The following is a 19,609-nucleotide window of genomic DNA, read 5'->3' as shown; positions in this document are numbered from 1 at the left end:
TATCTTTCGACTATCAAAGACCCCTGAAGATTGATTTCCTCCCACCTAGTGCAACAGTCAATGCTGTTCGTTGCTGTAGATCTGGAATGTTTGCACAATGGAATAAGGTCGAAAAAAGACCCACTCTCTTGTCTTCTGGGGTGGTTCTCCTGCATGGAAATGTACGACTATATCAGACAGCGAAAACCCAGACCATGTTGGTACAGTTCGGGAAGACAGTGTTAGAACATAGCATCTACATTCCAGAGTTGTCACAATGAAACTTTCACATCTTTGACCTTGATACTATGAGGTCATTTCTTCCAGTCATACCAAGAGGCCACGGATACACTTTTCCTTTGGTTCAGGTCACAACTGCAGGCATCTACGAACAGTAATTCAACGCTTGGTGAAGCAATGTGGGAAGTGTCTGTGTAACCATGAGGATTATGTTTAAATAAACACGGTTCATGAGCTCTGTTTTATTTTATTTGAGCCACTCTTAGATAATGAACGTCCCTCATAAATGAGGTTTTATAACTCATGCAACACATAAAGTGTAATAAAACAAACAGATTATACAATAAAGTTGTTTTTCATTTTCCTTCTCCATTTGATTTCCCCCAGTAAACCATTGACAATGACACTTGAATTTGTTTAATAATGCTTGCATCAATTAAATGGTAAAAGAATAAAGCTGTTATTTCATTTTCGCCTCTATCACTAAACGTCAATGATAAAGGTAATGATATATTGCCGAAATTGTGGCACAGAATAGTAATAATGAGTATTTGCTTTGGACAGTATTATTTTTATTTAAGTTTTATAGTTTGAAGTATGATAGTTTTAAAGTTTGAATGGGTAGTACTCCTTCACATACGTTTATTATATAATAATAATCATAATCATATAATAATTTTATTCCAAAACGGGAATAGAGAAAATAATATGTCATTAATTGTAACATTCTATAGCTAATACACTATTCTTGTTTCATTTCTTATACATATTGTTTCTCTGTTAGACCACATTCGTTTATTTATCTGTTTCAGGTGGACAACTCCACGGAGAAACTTGTGGTGTTGAAGTCTGTAGATCTCAGTAGCTCAGGCAAATATAGTTGCGAAGTGTCGGGCGAAGGACCCTCTTTTCAAACCGTCTCAGACAGTGCAAGCATGACAGTAGTTGGTGAGTGTTCACTTTTAGTTTATTTTCTTTTGCGTGTGTTTCTGAAATATTTTACCAATGAAAGTACTTATTCTGTAACATTGCTGTGCTTGGAAGTACTTGCAATAAGTGACGATGTACTGTAAGTGCGTTTCACATTTGCAGCAATGTGGTTTAAATGATCGGATGCGATTTGTCTCTTCTGTAGCGGATCATTGAATCACAAAAAGTTTACCATCGAAGAAATACATCTAGTGTTCTACGTAGAACAGGTACTACTTTTTTCAAGCAAATCACAAGCAATCTAGGTTTGGAAACGAAAACAAACGGCGTCACAAAGTCCCAGACATGAAACTTATTTGATTATTGACAATTTTTTTTTTTAAACTTGTCTTTGCGCGTGATGGCGTTACTGAATTTATAGTCATACTAATTTTAATTAACTGTTGTCATATTTGTAACTGGGTTCTTAAGTAAATTTGGATACAAGTGCAGGTCCGTAGCCAGCCCAAAAATGTTGGATGCTCGGTCGAAGTTAAGGGGGATTCGATCCAACCACATTATTGTTCATTTGCAAAAGAACTGGGAAAATTTTAGGGGTCCAGTAAAAATTTAGAGGGGTGACCTCCTAGATCCCTGGTGGATACGGGCCTGCACAAGTGTAGACTTATCTCAATAAGTTTGTTTTTATTATTTATTTACTTATTATCTATTAGACAAAAATTAGAAAAATGGAATATATATAATATGTAGTAGTTGCTACTTGATAAAGTTTAGCGTCCCTTTTCAGCTGCAAAGCTATATGAGACGAGGACCCACAGTTTAACTTGGAATCCAAATAAGTGTAATGCTTTCAAATTTTATGCTTCTCTCCCACTGGATATCGAAGCCGAGACCACGTGCATTCCAGACATACGTGCTAACCACTAGATCTGCGGGAAGGGTAATAGTACATTAGAAATTCATTCCAAATGTATACAAGTATATATTTACAAAACTAGACAGGTTACATATATCTAAGGAACGACTGAAGCACTTTCAACCAAACTTGGTAAGATATATGACTTACAGTCAGGAAAAAAGGATACTGTGGGGAAAGATACCTTAGCACCCTTTTGAAGCCTCTCTAGGGATTGAATGTAAAAATAATCGAAAATATCCATATTCATGTCTAATTTACACCTTATTGGGATGCTGAGTTGAATAGTGACAATATAGATATCGTTTAAATCCAAGTTCATCCTCAGTGAGGGTAAGACATCACTAGCGTTTTAAGAGGCTGGGATTGACGTATAAGAATAATCGGAAACGACCAATATTGGCGTCAAATCCATAGATTTCCTTATATATCGTTTATATATCGCATTCGTTTATATGTCGCATTCGTTTATATGTCTATGGAAGCTTAGATCTACCACGGAAAACTTTGACCCAATAATTACAAAGGTGTTTGTAAGTAAAGATATTTGAAAGTAACCAATGTAAAATTTCTCAAAGGTTTTATGGTTGTTATTAGCTATTGCTACAGGTAAGAGGGAAGCTCGATTCGTAAGGTTGAATTAGTGCCAAAGAAAGTGCCATCACTGCATGATGACATCCACATTATGAAATGCACAAGAATATAGCTTCAAGACACACGGTCACAAGACACTGACCTTCTACTGACGCTTAACAGCAATAATTAGTGTTCATGCTATTCCTGTTAAGAGTTCAGATGCTAGTTTCTATGAATAACTGCGGTTTTTGTCTTCTCAAACGGCACCTTTCATCACATCTAGTTCGCACGGCAATCAGCCTCTGGAAGGTCAGTAAACGGAGTGAGAGGACCTTGGTAAAGCTGGAATCAACTTTGCTGCAGTGGAAACTACGATGCAATAGTGCGTACCAGGTCTATCTTACCAAGAATGATTTTTGTTGGCGGGATGGAATATCTTAGCTTCAATTTGTACGAATGAAAACAGATCAGGCGCTGTAGTTTTAGGAAACAGCGTTGACGGTTGTGATTAACGCTGCAGGTTCTACCAATCATTTCTTATGTGCGAAGCATCAAGAAGAAAGTATTTCAATTTTTTAGGCCAGAAAGAACATGAAATAATGAGCAAGAAGATAAGACGTGTTGAAAACAGATCGTACCAATCTCATGAGCATTTGTTTGGGACAAGACAGAATCCAATGACGCTATTTTGCTTCTGCGGCGATGAGGTCTTTACGAACTGAGATACGGCGCAATATTTCCTAAATAAATAAATAGTACATAGAAGTAACTGACTCAGGAGCCCACCCAGAATTTTTTGTTGTTAGGGGTCCAAATTTTGAGGGGAGTTCAATACTACAAGCTACTAAGTTTACGTAGAATTGAACGGGTATTATTCTGCACCCGAAAAGACGGTAAGTAATTGTAAAACACTTCCATCTATATTTTCAGAAAAACATGACAGCGCTAGATTGGTTTTGTATGAAAAGAGTACAGATGAAGTGTAAGATCGAGTTTTCATGCTACTGGAATGAATTTTCTGTTAAAGAAGCAAAATTTTTATTGAGAAAGTGTACAAATGTATGTTGAGTTTTTGAGGGGGTTCGGACCCAGTGGCCCCCGTGGCCGTGCCCATAAATCGGACTACATTTTTTGGGGGGATATAATATCAAATATGGATTCTTATTATTTTAAATGAATTTAAGTGGTTTTGTTCGTTGAATATAGTGCTAGGTATTGTTTCTAACTAACTAACTAACTAACTCTATGGCCTATGGAACCCGGAGGTTCAATGCCGCGTTCACAAAAGCTCTCCACTGACTTCTATCCTTAGCTAACTGGATCCAGTTTCTACTTTGTATTCCTATCTCTGCGAGATCCATCTTAATATTGTCCTCCCATCTGCGCCTAGGTCTTCCTAATGGTCGTTTTCCTATGGGTCTACCAGTCAAGACTTTGAAAGCGTTTCTACTTTCTTCCATTCTAGCTACATGACCTGCCCACCTAAGCCTCCTAGACTTGACGACCCTAACAATGTTGGGTAAACCGTATAAACTATGTAGTTCCTCGTTATGAAGCTTCCGCCATTCCCCATTCTCGTTCCTCTTGGGTCCGAATATTCTTCTCAGGATCCTGTTCTCAAATACTTTCAGTCTATGTTCTTCCCTCAGAGTAAGCGACCATGTTTCGCAACCATACAGAACAACAGGCATGATTATCGTTTTATATATTTTAAGCTTCAAATTCCTCGACAGAATTCGCGACGACAAGAGATTTTGAACCGAATAGTAACACGAATTCCCTGCTTTTAGTCGACATTTAATTTCTTCGTGAATATGATTTTCGTCTGTTAATATTGATCCTAAATATTTGAAAGTATCCACTTTATCAAAAGTATTATTTAATATTTTAACGCCTCCACAATTTGCCGTATTACGGTCCCGACGCACTTCCATGTATTTAGTTTTCTCTGCATTGTTTCAGTAAGCTTAATTAAACAGTTATTCGATACGTTGCCAATATTAATAACATAAACTGACCGCTCCAAGATATGCTCTTATTGACAGTGAGCTAAAATCTCACTCATTTGCTAGAGATTCAATTACCTCCCTTAGATACAAATGCTGAACCTTTGTTTACTGAAGCATTGCACAGGGAGATCGTGTAATCATTATTGATTGTTGTTACATATAATCTGCTTACATACAATAAGGCTAATGGTGTAGACAAAAAGAGAGGAATGATTTCAACAGACGAACAAACCACTTTGCTTGTCTGGTTTAATTGAAAGAAATATGATCAAAGGGAGAATAATAGATTTTTTTTTTTTTTTAGAATGATTGGAGTAACAGTATTAGTTATAGTATGTACTTAGCTTGAGGTGAGCAATTTTAGGAGGTTAACTATGATGAGACTCGACCTCAAACTCACTCACTAATTATAAAACAATAAAAGCTACAAGACTGAGGAATTATGAATATGTTGAAAGTATATGGGATTGAAATAAGAGACGACATGTAATTACAGAAACAATTTCTGAATTCTTCATATTTATTCTTTTATTTATTAGTTGAAGCACCCCTTCCTCGAGCAACAAGAATAGATTATGGAAAATATTTGTATTCCTTTTTCCAATTAGAATACATGTAACAATAAAAACGTAATGATAAAATCCATAATATCACCTCTTTTCCTTCCTTATCTCTTGTCCCACCATGTTGGTGGTGGATGAATTTGGACTTAAGCGGCATTAGCTGTCTCTCTATTAATCTCAGCGACCCGAAAACTATGGATTGGACACGAATATCGGTCATTCCTGATTATTTTTGCATGTCATCCCTTTTTAACCTTGCCCTCACGCTTCTCCCTTTTACCCTTTCCTGCGCTCAACCCTTCCCCAATAGGATTGCAATTAAAGTGTTATAGTTTAAATCCATAATTTCACCACCTTTTTTGTTTCATCCCTGCCTCTCACCTCATGCCGATGGAGGTTGAATTTGGACTAAAATGGCATCTGGAGTGTCACTCAGCAAGCCCGAAAACCATGAAATGGACTCTAACTTCGGTCGTTTTTGGTTATTTTTATATGTCACCACTCAGTTTTTTTTATGAGACCCGCGCTTCCTCCTTAATAAGATCCTTGGGAGGTCTAAGATTGATAATCGATCCAAATATCATTCTAATTGGTTCAGTACTTATGGCATGATTTGATTTTTTGCATTGTTGTGATCTATGCTTCCTCATTAGCATACACGTTCTAATTAATTTAATATCATATGATCCTTTGGGAGGGTGTTAATAAGATTGATAATCATACCAAGTATAATTGCATGATGCGATCAGGTAGAAATTCACATTCGCTTTATATAATAGATTGAATTATTTACTAGTTAAGTTTCAGATACATTTATGCAATTATTTTACACTGTGGTCAATGAAACAATTGAAATAAATTTGTAATGAATTTGGCCAAGGTATGTCTTGTATACTAAATACATGTAGCCTAGCATTCATGGAGCGGACGGAAATTCCTCTCCACACTATATAAAAAAAATCAGTGAAAATGATTTGCCACGAGATTAAAATTTTAGACCCGAATTTAGAAGCGAAAACAGTAATCACTGTATCTCAGTTTTAGTTCTTAAGAGAATTGTCAGTTATTCACGAGAAGGGTGGCCACATAATACAAAGCAAGCACATCGTAAACTCGAGTAAATTCTAATTTTGGACTGAATTGATTCAAAGAAAATGTACGATCTTATAGCAGGCGTCTCTTAGATTTCCTAAGCCATGACATTATAATTAGCTTTGTTTTATACTAATCTTACGAGTACTGTTAGCAACAATTTGATTAGCATTGATTGATAGAAGCTAACACGTGTGCCTTTGGTGCATGGGGTTCTCTGTTCGATTCTCGGTGGAAGAGCATTGAGCAATTACAATACTTCGGATTCCATCTTCGGAGCACTGAACGTCAACATTAAATATAAACCCAGTGCTCTGCCATATAATTGGTTGGAAGCAGAAACGTCTAAAGTCTGTGATTGCTTCCAACCAATTGTATGGTGTATTTCGAGCTAGTAGAAACGAAGTTACACACACTAAAAACGGCATGGTTGGAACAGTCAGAAGTATGAAGTATACATAATTCGTTCGAAGTACATATAATTCGTTGGAACAGGCTTTAAACGTGTCACCTATTAAGGTGTAACTGATGCTAAGCTGGCGTTTAGCATCATTGCGAGTCTCGAATGTGGCAACCCTAAAGTACAGACATTGCACCAACCACCTTAGTATTTCGAGTATAGTTACAACATGCCTTGTATCGTTGGGACATCCACTATAAATCTTGTGATGGTTTTAGTATTTCCAATTACATGGCAGTTTTATAATTACAAGTACCTTAATTGACATAGTTGTTACCATCATAAAAATGACTGTGGCAGCAATACATTTTGTTGATCTCGCTATATTTTAACCATATAATATTGTCCTCCCAGTATTGCTGGAGCCATATTGTGGCATTCAATCATACTTCTGATTGTTCTGATTGATAACTAAACCATTTTTAGAGTTTGCAATATTAGACACTTAAGCGAAAGATTTGTTGAAACCAATCAATGAAGAATGATATATTTTTTTTCACAGTTTGGAAAACTTACTTGCATAACAATCATAATCTTAATGAGAAACATTGTGCGCTTGTGCAAAATTAAGCTTGTGCGTTATGCTCATTTTCATTTTCGTGCTGGAAGGAGTAGAATGATGTAAATTCGTCGTAACACCAAATTAAAAAATGTATATTCTGGCCAAAACGTTCTTAACTTCCCGTAGTTATTTGAAACAGTTAAAAGGAAAGTGAAAAGAAAACTAGATAAATCATGGTACTTTTTTTTTTGAGTTCACTTTAATTTAAATGTGGACCACTGTTAATATTTGAAGAGGCAGTCTATGATATTACCGAATAGTTAGTTTCTATTTGCACTACTAGATGAGATTTTGTGGAAACTTATTCACCGCGTAACTTCGCTTGTATACATTCTCTTGTTCCTGCGGGTAGATAAAATGAACTGCTCCTAAAATTAAAAATTACATTTCCTCATTTTCTGAATATCATGATTTAATAACTCGGCTTCCTACGCCAGTTTATTGCACCGGATACTGGTTCTGCCAAAATGCATGAACTTCCCGGGGGTAATAGAGAGCGAGAGAGAGATAGAAAGGGAGGGCCAACCAGCGCAATGACCATGCTAGCGGGCGTATTGAATATATTGAGCTGGTTTAATAGTACTATACACGGTGTTGTGTGTGTGTGTGTGTGTGTGTGTGTGTGTGTGTGTGTGTGTGTGTGTGTGTGGTGTGTGTGTGCATATTACCTTGTCATAACTGGACGGGCTTTCATTATGTGTTAACCTAGGTCTCCGTATAGTTTGATTATTTATCTCCCTATGAATTGGATCGTATTTTGTACAGTACAGCATAACAGTAGCAAAAAGTGTATGTATGTATAAAAGCACTACTGCATATACTATTTTTTTTTTACATGGCTTCTTGTTTTGTGTTAAGACTTTTTACCTATATTCTGTAGGTGGAGAAAATATCCCCCATGAGAGTCATAATTATAAATAATATTTTGCTTAAAATGGTATGTGTATGTTTTCGACGGAAAGTATCTCATTTTAATTTTTTTATGAAAAAGAAACTATGTGAATTTTTTCTTTTTGTTTAGTTCTACGTAAAAATAATAGTACACCCACAATAAAACACTGAAGTGTTTTGTTTTTCTACAGGAGGAATGAAACTTAACATCCCTGAAATAAGCAGAAAAAAATACGACAATATATATGAAAGGATATGAGAACAATAGAAAGTCTAAGAAAATGTTTTGAAAATAAGAATAGCACACGAAATTGTTACCAACTTATTCAAAGTAATATTATTCAGGCATATAGTACAGAGAGTGATCTTGTGGTAAAATTAAATTAATTTCTCGGTCCGTTATGTATTCTACATGCATTTTTCATTTTTAGTTTATGTTTTTATTTGATTTTTATAAGCGTGAACAGGGAGTTGGTAAAAGAAACAGATGATGCTACCTTCGGAGTTCTAGTATTTAGCTAAACCCTTGCTAAATTATTAAACATGATCGACTGTTTATTTTTGTGTTTATAAACATCTGAAATATTTTACTCAAGATATTTTGCAGTCTGTAATTTGTAGTCCGAAGGAAGTTCAACATTCCATTGCAATACAATGTAATGACACATATCAAACAAGCTTCCTCAAACACATTTCTGAAATTAAACTATCTACATACTGTTCTGTTGTCCGATCTCAATCCATTCTACCTAATAACTTAAATTCACCGGAGGTGGGACTTACAATTGTCCTCCCCGAGCCACTTATTTATGGACTATTACGTGTTTCCGCGTAGTGTACTCGCTACACATTCGTCTTTGGCGCGAAAGGCCCCGGGTTCGTTTCCCCGTGGGGACACTTGTTCGAAAAAGTGTAAAACATTCTTTAGGCCAGTCGTCCTGAATGAAGTTTTCCTGTTTTTTTTATTCACACCAGGTGAATGCCGGAATGGTACCTAACGTAGATCCCATACCGCTTCCTTTGTTTTCCTCGCATACGACGGGCTAACATGGCCACAGATGTCGAAAGCCCAAAAATCTAATTCCTAAATCCTAAATGAACTATCACAGCTGATTTAATGTATGTTGTGGCGTAATACTGCGGTCTACAGTTCCCCTTAGGTTATTTCTTAGGATTTCCCTTAGTTCCAACCGACAAATAGTTCGGGAGTGGTATATTCACACTTGAGCTCTGACTGAGTCCCTCCAAAATTATTCCCAGTACTTATGGTTACGTGTTAGCAAGATAGTAAGCGTGAATTATTCTCGTTTCGATTCCTGGTAAAGTATTAATCATTGTAAAACTATTAGAAGATTATCTGAAGTAAGGGGTAGCAAATACTGATCGAGTAAAGGTAAAGTAACCACTGCCATGAATGGAACCTGAGACCACGCAAAAGTGAGTCCAACGCTGTAACCACTAGGCTATACTAGGCTATAGTGTCCACTTTGATGGAGAAACGGTAGAAATAACAAAACGAAAAGTTGTTTCGTCGGCCATGTTCCTTATATGGCTTTATTGCTTTAAAGGTATACCCTTAACCATGCTAGTACGTGTATCATAAACATTTCTTTTTTAAATAGCAAAATATAAGCAAACTTGCATAACATTTGTGGCAAGAGTATTTAAAATTAGATGTTAGACTAACATTACAAGACGCAAATGTGGCTGAAAAAGAAACTTAGGAGCCATTAATCTCTAATTCGCTAAGTAGTAATTCTTGGCATTAGTCAACAAACACCACAGCATACATAAAGAGTGCAAAGCATGATATTACTTACTTAGTTTACGTCAACAAGATGATGATAAGTAGAATGATATGTGGGAACGTAATGTAAACAATATTTCAATTTAATATGGGCGCGTTCTTGCTTTAAGTTTGTCCAGTTGATTTACTCAAAGCAACCAAAGGGAAGCCAAATCTTAATCTTACTCACCTACGTAGTAAGTTAGTTAATTTAAGCAAATTAAATTTTGCGTATATATATATATATATATATATATATATATATATATATATATATATATATATATATATATATATATATATATATATATATATATATATATATATATGTGTGTGTGTGTGTGTGTGTGTGTGTGTGTTTATGTGATATCTACGCTTAATCATGGAATTGAATGTTTTTTATATATTTTTTGTCTTGAAAATGGGCAGAAAATCTCCAACTCTGTCTTTTTTATCTTTCTAATTCTTAGTTTCATTTTATGTCTTCGAAATCTCGTTTCGGCGTATATTTAGAAAGAAAGAGAGAGAGATAAGCGACCAATGGGTGGAAGCGGTAAGTCGCCGCAACTTAACAAGTAATTCTCTAGAACGATCTATCTATATTAGCATCATTAATTTTCTTTCGTACCCATATTTTTATTTTTTTCTTTTTTTTTCCTTCTGTGCGCGTTGCGAAGTTTAAAGGCAAACCTTCCACATAACCTTAAAGGTGTACCGTTATCTTCATTTCTATCTTTCATTTCTTTTTCCCATCGATTTTGAGCACAAATTTTATTTTGGTTCATCTTCCTTTTTTAGTCTTTTCCTCTTCTTTTTCTTCTGAAACGCTCTTTCTTAACGTTTCTATAGCCAGACCATTTCTGTCTTTTCCCTTCCTATCTTTATTTCGTCATCTTTCATCAACTTCTCTTTCTCGTCTTTTTTTTATCCCTATCCCGTCTCTTGCTTCTTTTTAAAAATAATTTTTCCTAGCCATTTCTTCGTGGAATAGAAGTTTTGGGGTGATGTGTAATGGATTTAATATTAGTCCTGCAGCTATTTACTTCATCAGAAACTAGCGGTAGGAAAAAAAAAGTATCTATTTCTTGCCCTCTCTCTCTCTCTCTTTTTAAGGCCACAAGCTTGTGCTGTAAGTTGGATGAAATCTCAGCTTAAGATTCGTGACCTATTTACCTTACGAAACTAGCTAAAGCATTAGGAAGTTCCTCTGCTTCGTTCTGACTCCCCTACCCCCCAAGACTACACTGTATCTTATTCACCTGACTTTTTTTTTATTTCTTTTGGTTTCAAATTCTTCTGCTTACTTTAGCTGCTGGGTGGTTTGGCTAGGTAATGATGGAAATGATTTTCCTATACTTTTTTCTAGTGTGTGTATATATATGTGTGCTTATTTTACAAATATACTTTTTTCGTCAGTTGAACTTGAGTTTGGTTGACTTCCTATTTACCTTATCTTGCTAGAAGAAAATTTGGCCCAATCCAAGTGGTAGTTGTCTGTGGGTTTAGGTTGTACACATTTGCGCCACAAGCACCACTACTAAGCCAACACTTCTGTTTTTGCTTTTCACTTTGCATTCGCTTATACTTATAAAAAGGTATTCACTTTGCTTCTTTTTTCAATGCACAAATAAAGCATATTTTTTAATACTAGAGTATCGAAGATATTTCATTGTAGTTTACTTACAATTAACAAATCAAAATAGGACACACTTGCTTAGTTATAGAATGCTCACTTCTACTGCGAGGGGTGACTAGTTCGATTCCAATCCATATGAATTTTGTAGTGGACAGCATTCGAGGACTCTCTAGTTTTCAATCTCAGAATCATCTCTACAATTATTTGACATTTTTCCGCTTTCAAATAATCATCCATATCATTTAACCTATTTTAATAAACAAAAAAACATGTGTTTCCAATGATAATATAGGAAATGTAAAGTTTGTTGAGATTGCGATGGCAGAAATCTTTACTTTGTATACGGAGAAAAATCAAATATTAAAATAACAACTAAAAAGAATGCATTTGTGAAATACACCAAAAATGGAGAAAATAATTTGTTCGGCGGGGGATTAAATGAAAAGAAAATGAACTAAGATTAACAGAACCGGACCAGTAGTGTACCCATCAGGTTGTTTTAGGGTGTGCATGACCTTTTTTATGGGGCCGCGATTTTTACATACTAAAACAAACAAACAAAAAAATCTTTCAGAATATGAAGACTTTGATAAGTTGTCAGACACACATACATATTACACTCAGACATACGTGTCCTAATTATTATCAGGGCCGGCATTAAGCAATTTGTCGCCCCGTGTAATGGCATCATATGACGCCGGCCCCTTTCTCCAGCCAAGATTTTAAGTATGCTACACCTTCATGAACAACGAAGGAGAGGAAAATAGAGCGGGGAGTGGACAACTACCAGTGACAACACTATAAGGAGGTAGTGAAATGAACAGCCACAGGTGCAGCGCCTTAACTTAATTTTTTTCTGAGTGTGGGCAACCATTAATACACGTATTTGGGCCCCCTAGAAAAAACATTTTCTAATTCTTGGGCCCCCTCTTCCATCTTTCACTTACTCTTTATGGCCCCCCGGGAGCCTGTGGGACCTCCCGCACAGCAAGGTCTGCGGGGCTGTTAGTTACACCCCTGGGCCCGTTCCATACATGACAAATTAATTAAAGGGACAATATTGACAAATCTCGAGGCCATACGAATAAATATTATTTCTAGGGCCCCTAATAGTAGACATTTTTTTACTGAAATGGGCCCACGATTCATTTTTGTTTCATTCACTTTTTGTGTGCTGTTTTGTTTATGTATTGTAGTGAAGGACCTGCTTGATGCTTCATTTATAATTTCATGTTCGTATCGTATATGGAGTAAGAAAATTTTGCCTTAAAATGGGTCTCCCTCGAACTACAGGGAGCTTCCTTGAAGGGGTCAGTTGCACCCTGGCCCCCACAAGTTACGGCCCTGCACCGATGGCAACTTCTGATCCCTCCAGCATGTTATGTTGTAACCTGCGTCAAGTAACTATAATTTTTGCTATATAAGAATGGTGTCAACAAGAATTTTTTCTGTCCCTCCATTTATTCTTTCTCCCAAGAAGTTAAACCTAGCGTCGCCACTGAAAGCTAGTATTGATGAATGACATAATATGTTTAAGGACTTTTTGATTTCGGTGTAAGTTACCTGCCAATAATGGCACAATGACTATTAGTAAGCACTACATGATTAAACTATTTCTGTCCACAGTCGACAATTAATGTGAAACGTGATTTTCAAAAGCTTGTGTGGAAAATGCAAATAATGTTCCGAGGTACACAATATATTTTTGGCTTCAATCGGTACCCACCGAGTATCGTGACTTAAGCGATATTCCGGTTGAAGTTTTTGTTGTTCGTGGAAATATTTACACATAAAAGCAACGTAATGGCACTCCTAGAAACAAGTTCTTTCACAGTCACTTATATATATATATATATATATATATATATATATATATATATATATATATATATATATATATATATATATATAATTTTATTATCTGAATCTACTTCTTGCTGCGTTATATAACATATCTTATATTGGTTGTTTTAATACGGGTAGCACATACGTTACGGCTAAAATTTAGGAAGTAATATAGTGATAATAAAGTATAATTCCGGTCAGAATGAACTAAAGATAAAATTCAATTTGCCATCCATGTAATAACAATTTACTTCATCCTATATTCTACGACGTATCTCATTTTATAACGAAATTAATTTGGCTTCGTTTCCCCCTCCACTTGAGAGCAAAACTGTGAAACTATTTCGATTCTTTAAGAATGAAATATTCCAGAAATTGTTACTTCTTCAGCATACGTAGGAATGTGTGCCCATGGAATGATTCAAGGAAGCCACAGTTGAAATCCGTACATTAATCGGATTACTTTAAGGAAAAGAAAGTTTGAGGAGTGGGAGGACAGAAGCCAGGCCAGGTTAGCCTCATACAACCCTCAAACGGACCACATCGTCCCACCTGATTAGATGGGTTTGGCGAATTGTTGGTTGTGTGAGAAGAGCTCAGTAATAAAGCAGATTGGATTCCTACCGTAAACGGATGGGTGGTTTTAATGTCAAAACCCACAACGCATTATTCCAATAATCTGATGTTTTTCTCCCTCTTCTTTCACATCACGATTATATTATCAGTGTTCCAGATTGTGGTGACTCAGTTCCTAGATCTTTGGTCCTCCAAGCAACCAGCTCATTATTGAATTTTCTTAGGGGTCCCCACTTAGAAATCGATCTCCCAATAAAAAGAATACATGAACTCTAAGCATGAAATTGGTTTCTGAACACAGTATCCATCGGGAAGATTGTGTGTGCAATTATTGTACGTTGCTAGGCGTTTTCAATATGCGATAGATAAAAAACTAATCCAATCTATCCAATATATTAGTCCCTTTCGTATTACGCTCACAATTTTAGATTATAAAAATAACGATTTTATTTGGGTACACAGATGATTAACTTTTAATTGGATATGTGCATATTCAAAAAAATATATATTTCAGAAATTAACTTGTGAGATTGATTTATTTATAATTATAATCTATAATCCATACTACGCTGAGATTTAATTTAGAATTTTATTTATATTATCTACCTAGGTATAGTTACACGGGCACGGATATATGGATTATCCAGAACTCAGAATATTGAGTAAAGTTCAATGTATTATGACGTTTTGAAGTACAAGTATTATAATAGTTATCCCGTAAAGGACTTTACGATTTTGGCCCACAAAGCAAAAGGCAATCATGAACTAAAACGTACCTGAGAAACTAGAAATAGCACCAATCTTCAACAATGTCTTGTCTCCAACAGTGAAATAGGTTGTGCATCCACACGGTGATAGAACTTAGCAGAAGATAAACCAGAAAATTCGCCCAGTGTGTGGATCACTTTATCAAGAGTTCGGCATAATCGTCCCTGTAAATTGTTGACGAATCCAGTGTTCCAAAACTTTTTCTACTCATGACACGTCATAAATTATCCATGACTCAACACTGCACACTAAAACATTATTCTTCTCAGCAAGTATTGTATGATGACACCATTAATCATATAAATTCGAATTTCAATCAACCTGTTATTAACATTGTTATTTTCTTATTCTTATTCTTATTATTATTAAACAAATCAAACCGTGTATTTATTAGTAAACGGACATGAATTAAAATTTATTATCACAGATAAGTGCAATGCATTTAAGCTCCATATATGAAGTTATTCTACGTAGAAAAAGCAAAAAAAAAAAAAAAAGTATTCTTCTAAGGCTTAGTTCGGAGAGTATGAACGAAATACACGGTTCTGATTAGTTGGCATTATCCATTTCTTGCCAGGTAGCATTCATATACCAGAAATCAAACGCTTCCTGCTGTCGGCCTTCGTAGCCAAGCGTGCTAGCGTTAGCTGTTAGTAACGAAAGTCGCTTGTGGCGTGGGTTTAAACCCGGCCCAAGGAAATATTATTTTTTTAAAATTTTAATAACACTTTTTTAATTAAAAAAAAGATGAAATTAATACTCAAAAAAGTGATTTACTTACTTTTGTACAGATAAGTAGTAGTAGTAGGAGGAGGACGAGAGAAGCCCCGCAGGACTCACTTTGTTCCACCTTGACCCCATGATGTAAATTTTGTGGCCACTTAAAACAGCTGGCTAGGATAGAGCATAAAACAGCTGGCTAGGATAGAGCATAAAACAGCTGGCTAGGATAGAGCATAAAACAGCTGGCTAGGATAGCGCATAAAACAGCTAGCTAGGATAGCGCATAAAACAGCTGGCTAGGATAAAGCATAAAACAGCTGGCTAGAGTAGCGCGCGAAAAAAACACTTCCGTGAGCATTACTCTCCCGAGCGGGTCGTTCTTTTCTATGCTCGGGGCGAGTGGTTCTTAAGTGAGGGCGAGTATTTAATATCATACCGAAGGTAAGTAAATGATTTCTATTGTGGGATGTGGGCTAATAGATTTTTTTGGGGGGGGGTGGGGGGGCGAGTAAAATTTTGTTGCTTATTTGCATCCCTGATCTATAAACTTGAGTTTTTCACTTTTTGATATTTTAATTTCAATCAAAATCGAGTATCCCAGGTCATACAAGTATGTAACTGAAATTGAACTAATTCGGAGAGTCTCCATCTTTTTCCGTTTCCACTTTTTGGATCAATATTGAAACCGGAAGGTATAGTAAATTTCAATCACTTCCGGTTTCATTAGACGGATAAGGACAGTGATGTTGTCTACTCTTAGAATACTGAATACAAATCTAATTAAAAACTGTTTTTCGTTATCTATTACTGTTTTTCCTACAATATTTGATTCGACCTTATACATAATATAGTCCATCGTTTGTTTTACAAATAATGTTTTTTTCTTCTTTCCTTATTATTACAACAACTGTTTTCTCGCATTTATTCTGAGCTTCTTCACAGTTTGCTATATTGTATGTATATGAAAAATTATTTTCTGAGGTTTTTAAGTAAAATTAAAACTCTCTCTAAATATAGATATATATATTTCTGTATCATTTTCTTTTCTTCATTTAGTCGCTTCTTTATTTACATTATGAATGCATGTATATAATATACTGTAATACATTCACGGTTTTTTTTTCTTATTTGTAGTTCTCGCATCCATGGAAGAAAAAACTGAACGTTATTTTCAGGTTATATTTTGGTTATCCAAGGTTAGACCACAGCTCAATACTTGACTTAAGTTTTAAATCCTGCCTGCATTTTTATGATACACAAATGAGAATATATACTATGTAGTAGCGATGCATACGAAAGAGGGTTTTTTGGATGTAAAGGTAACCATTAGACGATATGGACAGCTGTGAATTACGACCACTTTGGTTGATGAATTCCCCCCTTACAAAAAATAGAGGGGGGGGGAAAGGAAACTAAGTTAAAGAGAGGGGGAAGGAGAGAAAGCAAGAGTGAAAAAGAGAGAGAGAGAGAGAAATGGAAATGAAAAAAAAAAAATACTCGTCTGATACGTTGATGGAGAAACGGACTTGACAGCGTGTGATATTCCGTAGGGAGTCGTGTTTCTTTATCGCTAAACACCTGTGTTTCGACTCTGCTTACAATGACATCTACCGAGAGTTTAAACGTACTACTAGATGGCTAGATTATACCTTAAGAAGAAGGATACTAACAGATATAAAGCTGTGATATGAAAAATCTTGTTTAAAATATTGTTTTGAAATATATTGTACAGTATGCTACAGATACATTTACTTTCTAAAGGGAATTGCTAAGGAAATTCCTAAAATTTTCAATATTGCTTCATAGGGTACAACTACAAAAATATACTGATCACTGTACCTTATGGGGAAAAATCATCAGTTTTTCTCCTGATTAGAACAGTTTTTCTACTTTTTGATTTTCTTAATTATTTGATCAGTTTTAATTTATCCGTTGAAGTTTGGTGTTCCTTTTCAGTATGGAGGCTATATAAGACATGGATCTCCAGTTTAAGTTGAATATGAACTTTCGTATTGCTTTTAAATTTTTGTGCTCTTAGACTGGGAACCGAACCCAGCACCATTTGTACCAAAGGCGCACACGATAGCCCCTAGATCAGTGAATAGCACTCAGTTCCAATTTGTAGAAGGCATCACCTGTATACTTTTCTTAAGGTGACTTCTTATTACATTTCAAACTACGACTGTACGTAATGCAAAATAGAATCCCGCTACGTTACAAACCCTACGACGTTTATTTAGTACAAATCCCACTGTGATACGAGGGTTTTTCTAATAGTTTTTGACCTATCACTGTAATATTGCGTCATGGTAATAAGCCGTCGATGGCATGTAGTGCCATCTATGGAAGAAATAATTTATCATTTTCAATTGTCTGAATCAGTTGATGTGCGTTGCGTTCGGATATTATATGGCAACGCTCCAGTCCACATAACTATTGTTGCAAAGACTGCAGAGAAAGACTGTGGCTTCGAGGATATTCAGCGTTCATCCTACGCCCTATATTTAGGTTTACTTGTTTTGTAGTAATGCTCAAAACTGGGTACATTAAAGGCTATAATCTTTAGTGCAATGGGTTTCGAATTTAATTCTCGGTGTAAGATGATTTGAAATTTGAACACATTGCTATGGTTCGGATTCTACCTTAAACTGTAGGTCCACACCTCATATAACCTCTGTGCTGTAAAGAGACTAAACTCCAGATTGCCAATGAATAGAACTATATATATAAATATTAAAACAAACATTATAGAGTTCTCTTTTATATATATATATATATATGTGTGTGTGTATAACAGTCAGCTGCGAGCAGTTAAGGAAAATGGCGTTGGCTCGAGAGCAGAGTGTTGGGCACAAAGTGCTTATAAATGTGATACTTGCGGTTACCAAGTAAATGAGAGTTAACCTATGCAAATAAGTTATAGATATGATGTAGATTTATGACTGTTTGTTGAAGATATATTATGATTTAAGATTATAAAGATATAAAGAAGTATTTGTTAAGATAATGATATGAAATATAAATGTGACTTCAAGGAAGATTATAGATGTAATAGAATTAGAGGAATGATAAGGTGAGGACTAAAAATAAAGGGACATATAAGATATTGAGTTTCTTTAAAAGTGTAGAAGGCTAGCTTGGTAATAGTAACATCCTTTGTTGTATTACGATTTTTGGAAGCTAACACAGAGATCTTTTGTGTATTTGATTATCATCTAAATGAGTCTGTGATTAGTGTGAAATGGCATTTCCGTATCAGATAGCAGAAAGACCCACTTTCAGACCAATCGTAAGTGATATGAACATTTCAGAGATTCGTGCCGTGCATCACAGCATCTATTTCTGATATTGGCCGCAACTTGCTACGAAAGGTTTGGCAGGTGATAAGACTATCGGCTTGATGTGTACCGTGTTATGTGATGTTTTCATGCAGAGCACTTGTAATATGTTTGAAGAAAACTCTGACGGTTTAGTTTTTTTTTAGCACATATCTCACATAATATATGTTTATTACATTTGAGAGAATAACTTGCCCATATACGATGTTCCAGTATATACATTTACTTACTTTACACTAAATTCAAAGTAACTTTGTTATTGATAATTTGAGTTTGTCGTTTATTGTTCTATACTTACAATAATTAATATTTTCCCAGGAATGTGTACTTGTTTTCTTTCTTTTAGCAGCAAATTAACGATGAGTTACTTGTCTTTTTATAATGTTTAAAGTTTGAATATCTACACCGAATTATTGAGATTTTTAGTGCAAAATAAGAATCCAAATAAATTCTCTACTACAAATTAATTGGAATAAACTTTTAATTATTCCATTAATTGTTAGAATTTATTTAAATCATTTTAGCCTGTCATTGTCAACTGAATTCTTTGTAACGTTAATCTTTGCTTCTATCATTCCCAGCAAATTCATACAGAAAAACAACATATAGAAAACTTGTTGTCAATAAGAAAAAGACAGTGGAAAGAAGAAAACAAGAAAATTGATTTCATAGTCGATGGTTTTGTAGATACGCTGTTCGTGGATCCGTGTCTATTCGTA

At 35.4% G+C, this 19,609-nt stretch overlaps 1 protein-coding gene across 1 annotated transcript in view; it reads left to right on the top strand.

Annotated features, from left to right (window-relative positions):
- LOC145685938 (cell adhesion molecule 2-like) overlaps positions 1-19,609 on the top strand; it is a gene marked incomplete in the record, with an annotated part of 202,082 nt that overhangs the window by 30,374 nt on the left and 152,099 nt on the right. The window contains 1 exon segment of the mRNA XM_081758713.1: positions 1,032-1,167. Coding sequence (XP_081614839.1) covers positions 1,032-1,167 — 136 coding nt within the window.

The sequence above is a fragment of the Thermobia domestica genome, chromosome 5 (assembly GCF_964235325.1).
Source record: "Thermobia domestica chromosome 5, izTheDome1.hap1.1, whole genome shotgun sequence".
NCBI lineage: Eukaryota > Metazoa > Arthropoda > Insecta > Zygentoma > Lepismatidae > Thermobia > Thermobia domestica.
Note: the sequence above shows the minus strand (reverse complement) of the source record. Positions and strands in the feature narration are given on the sequence as shown.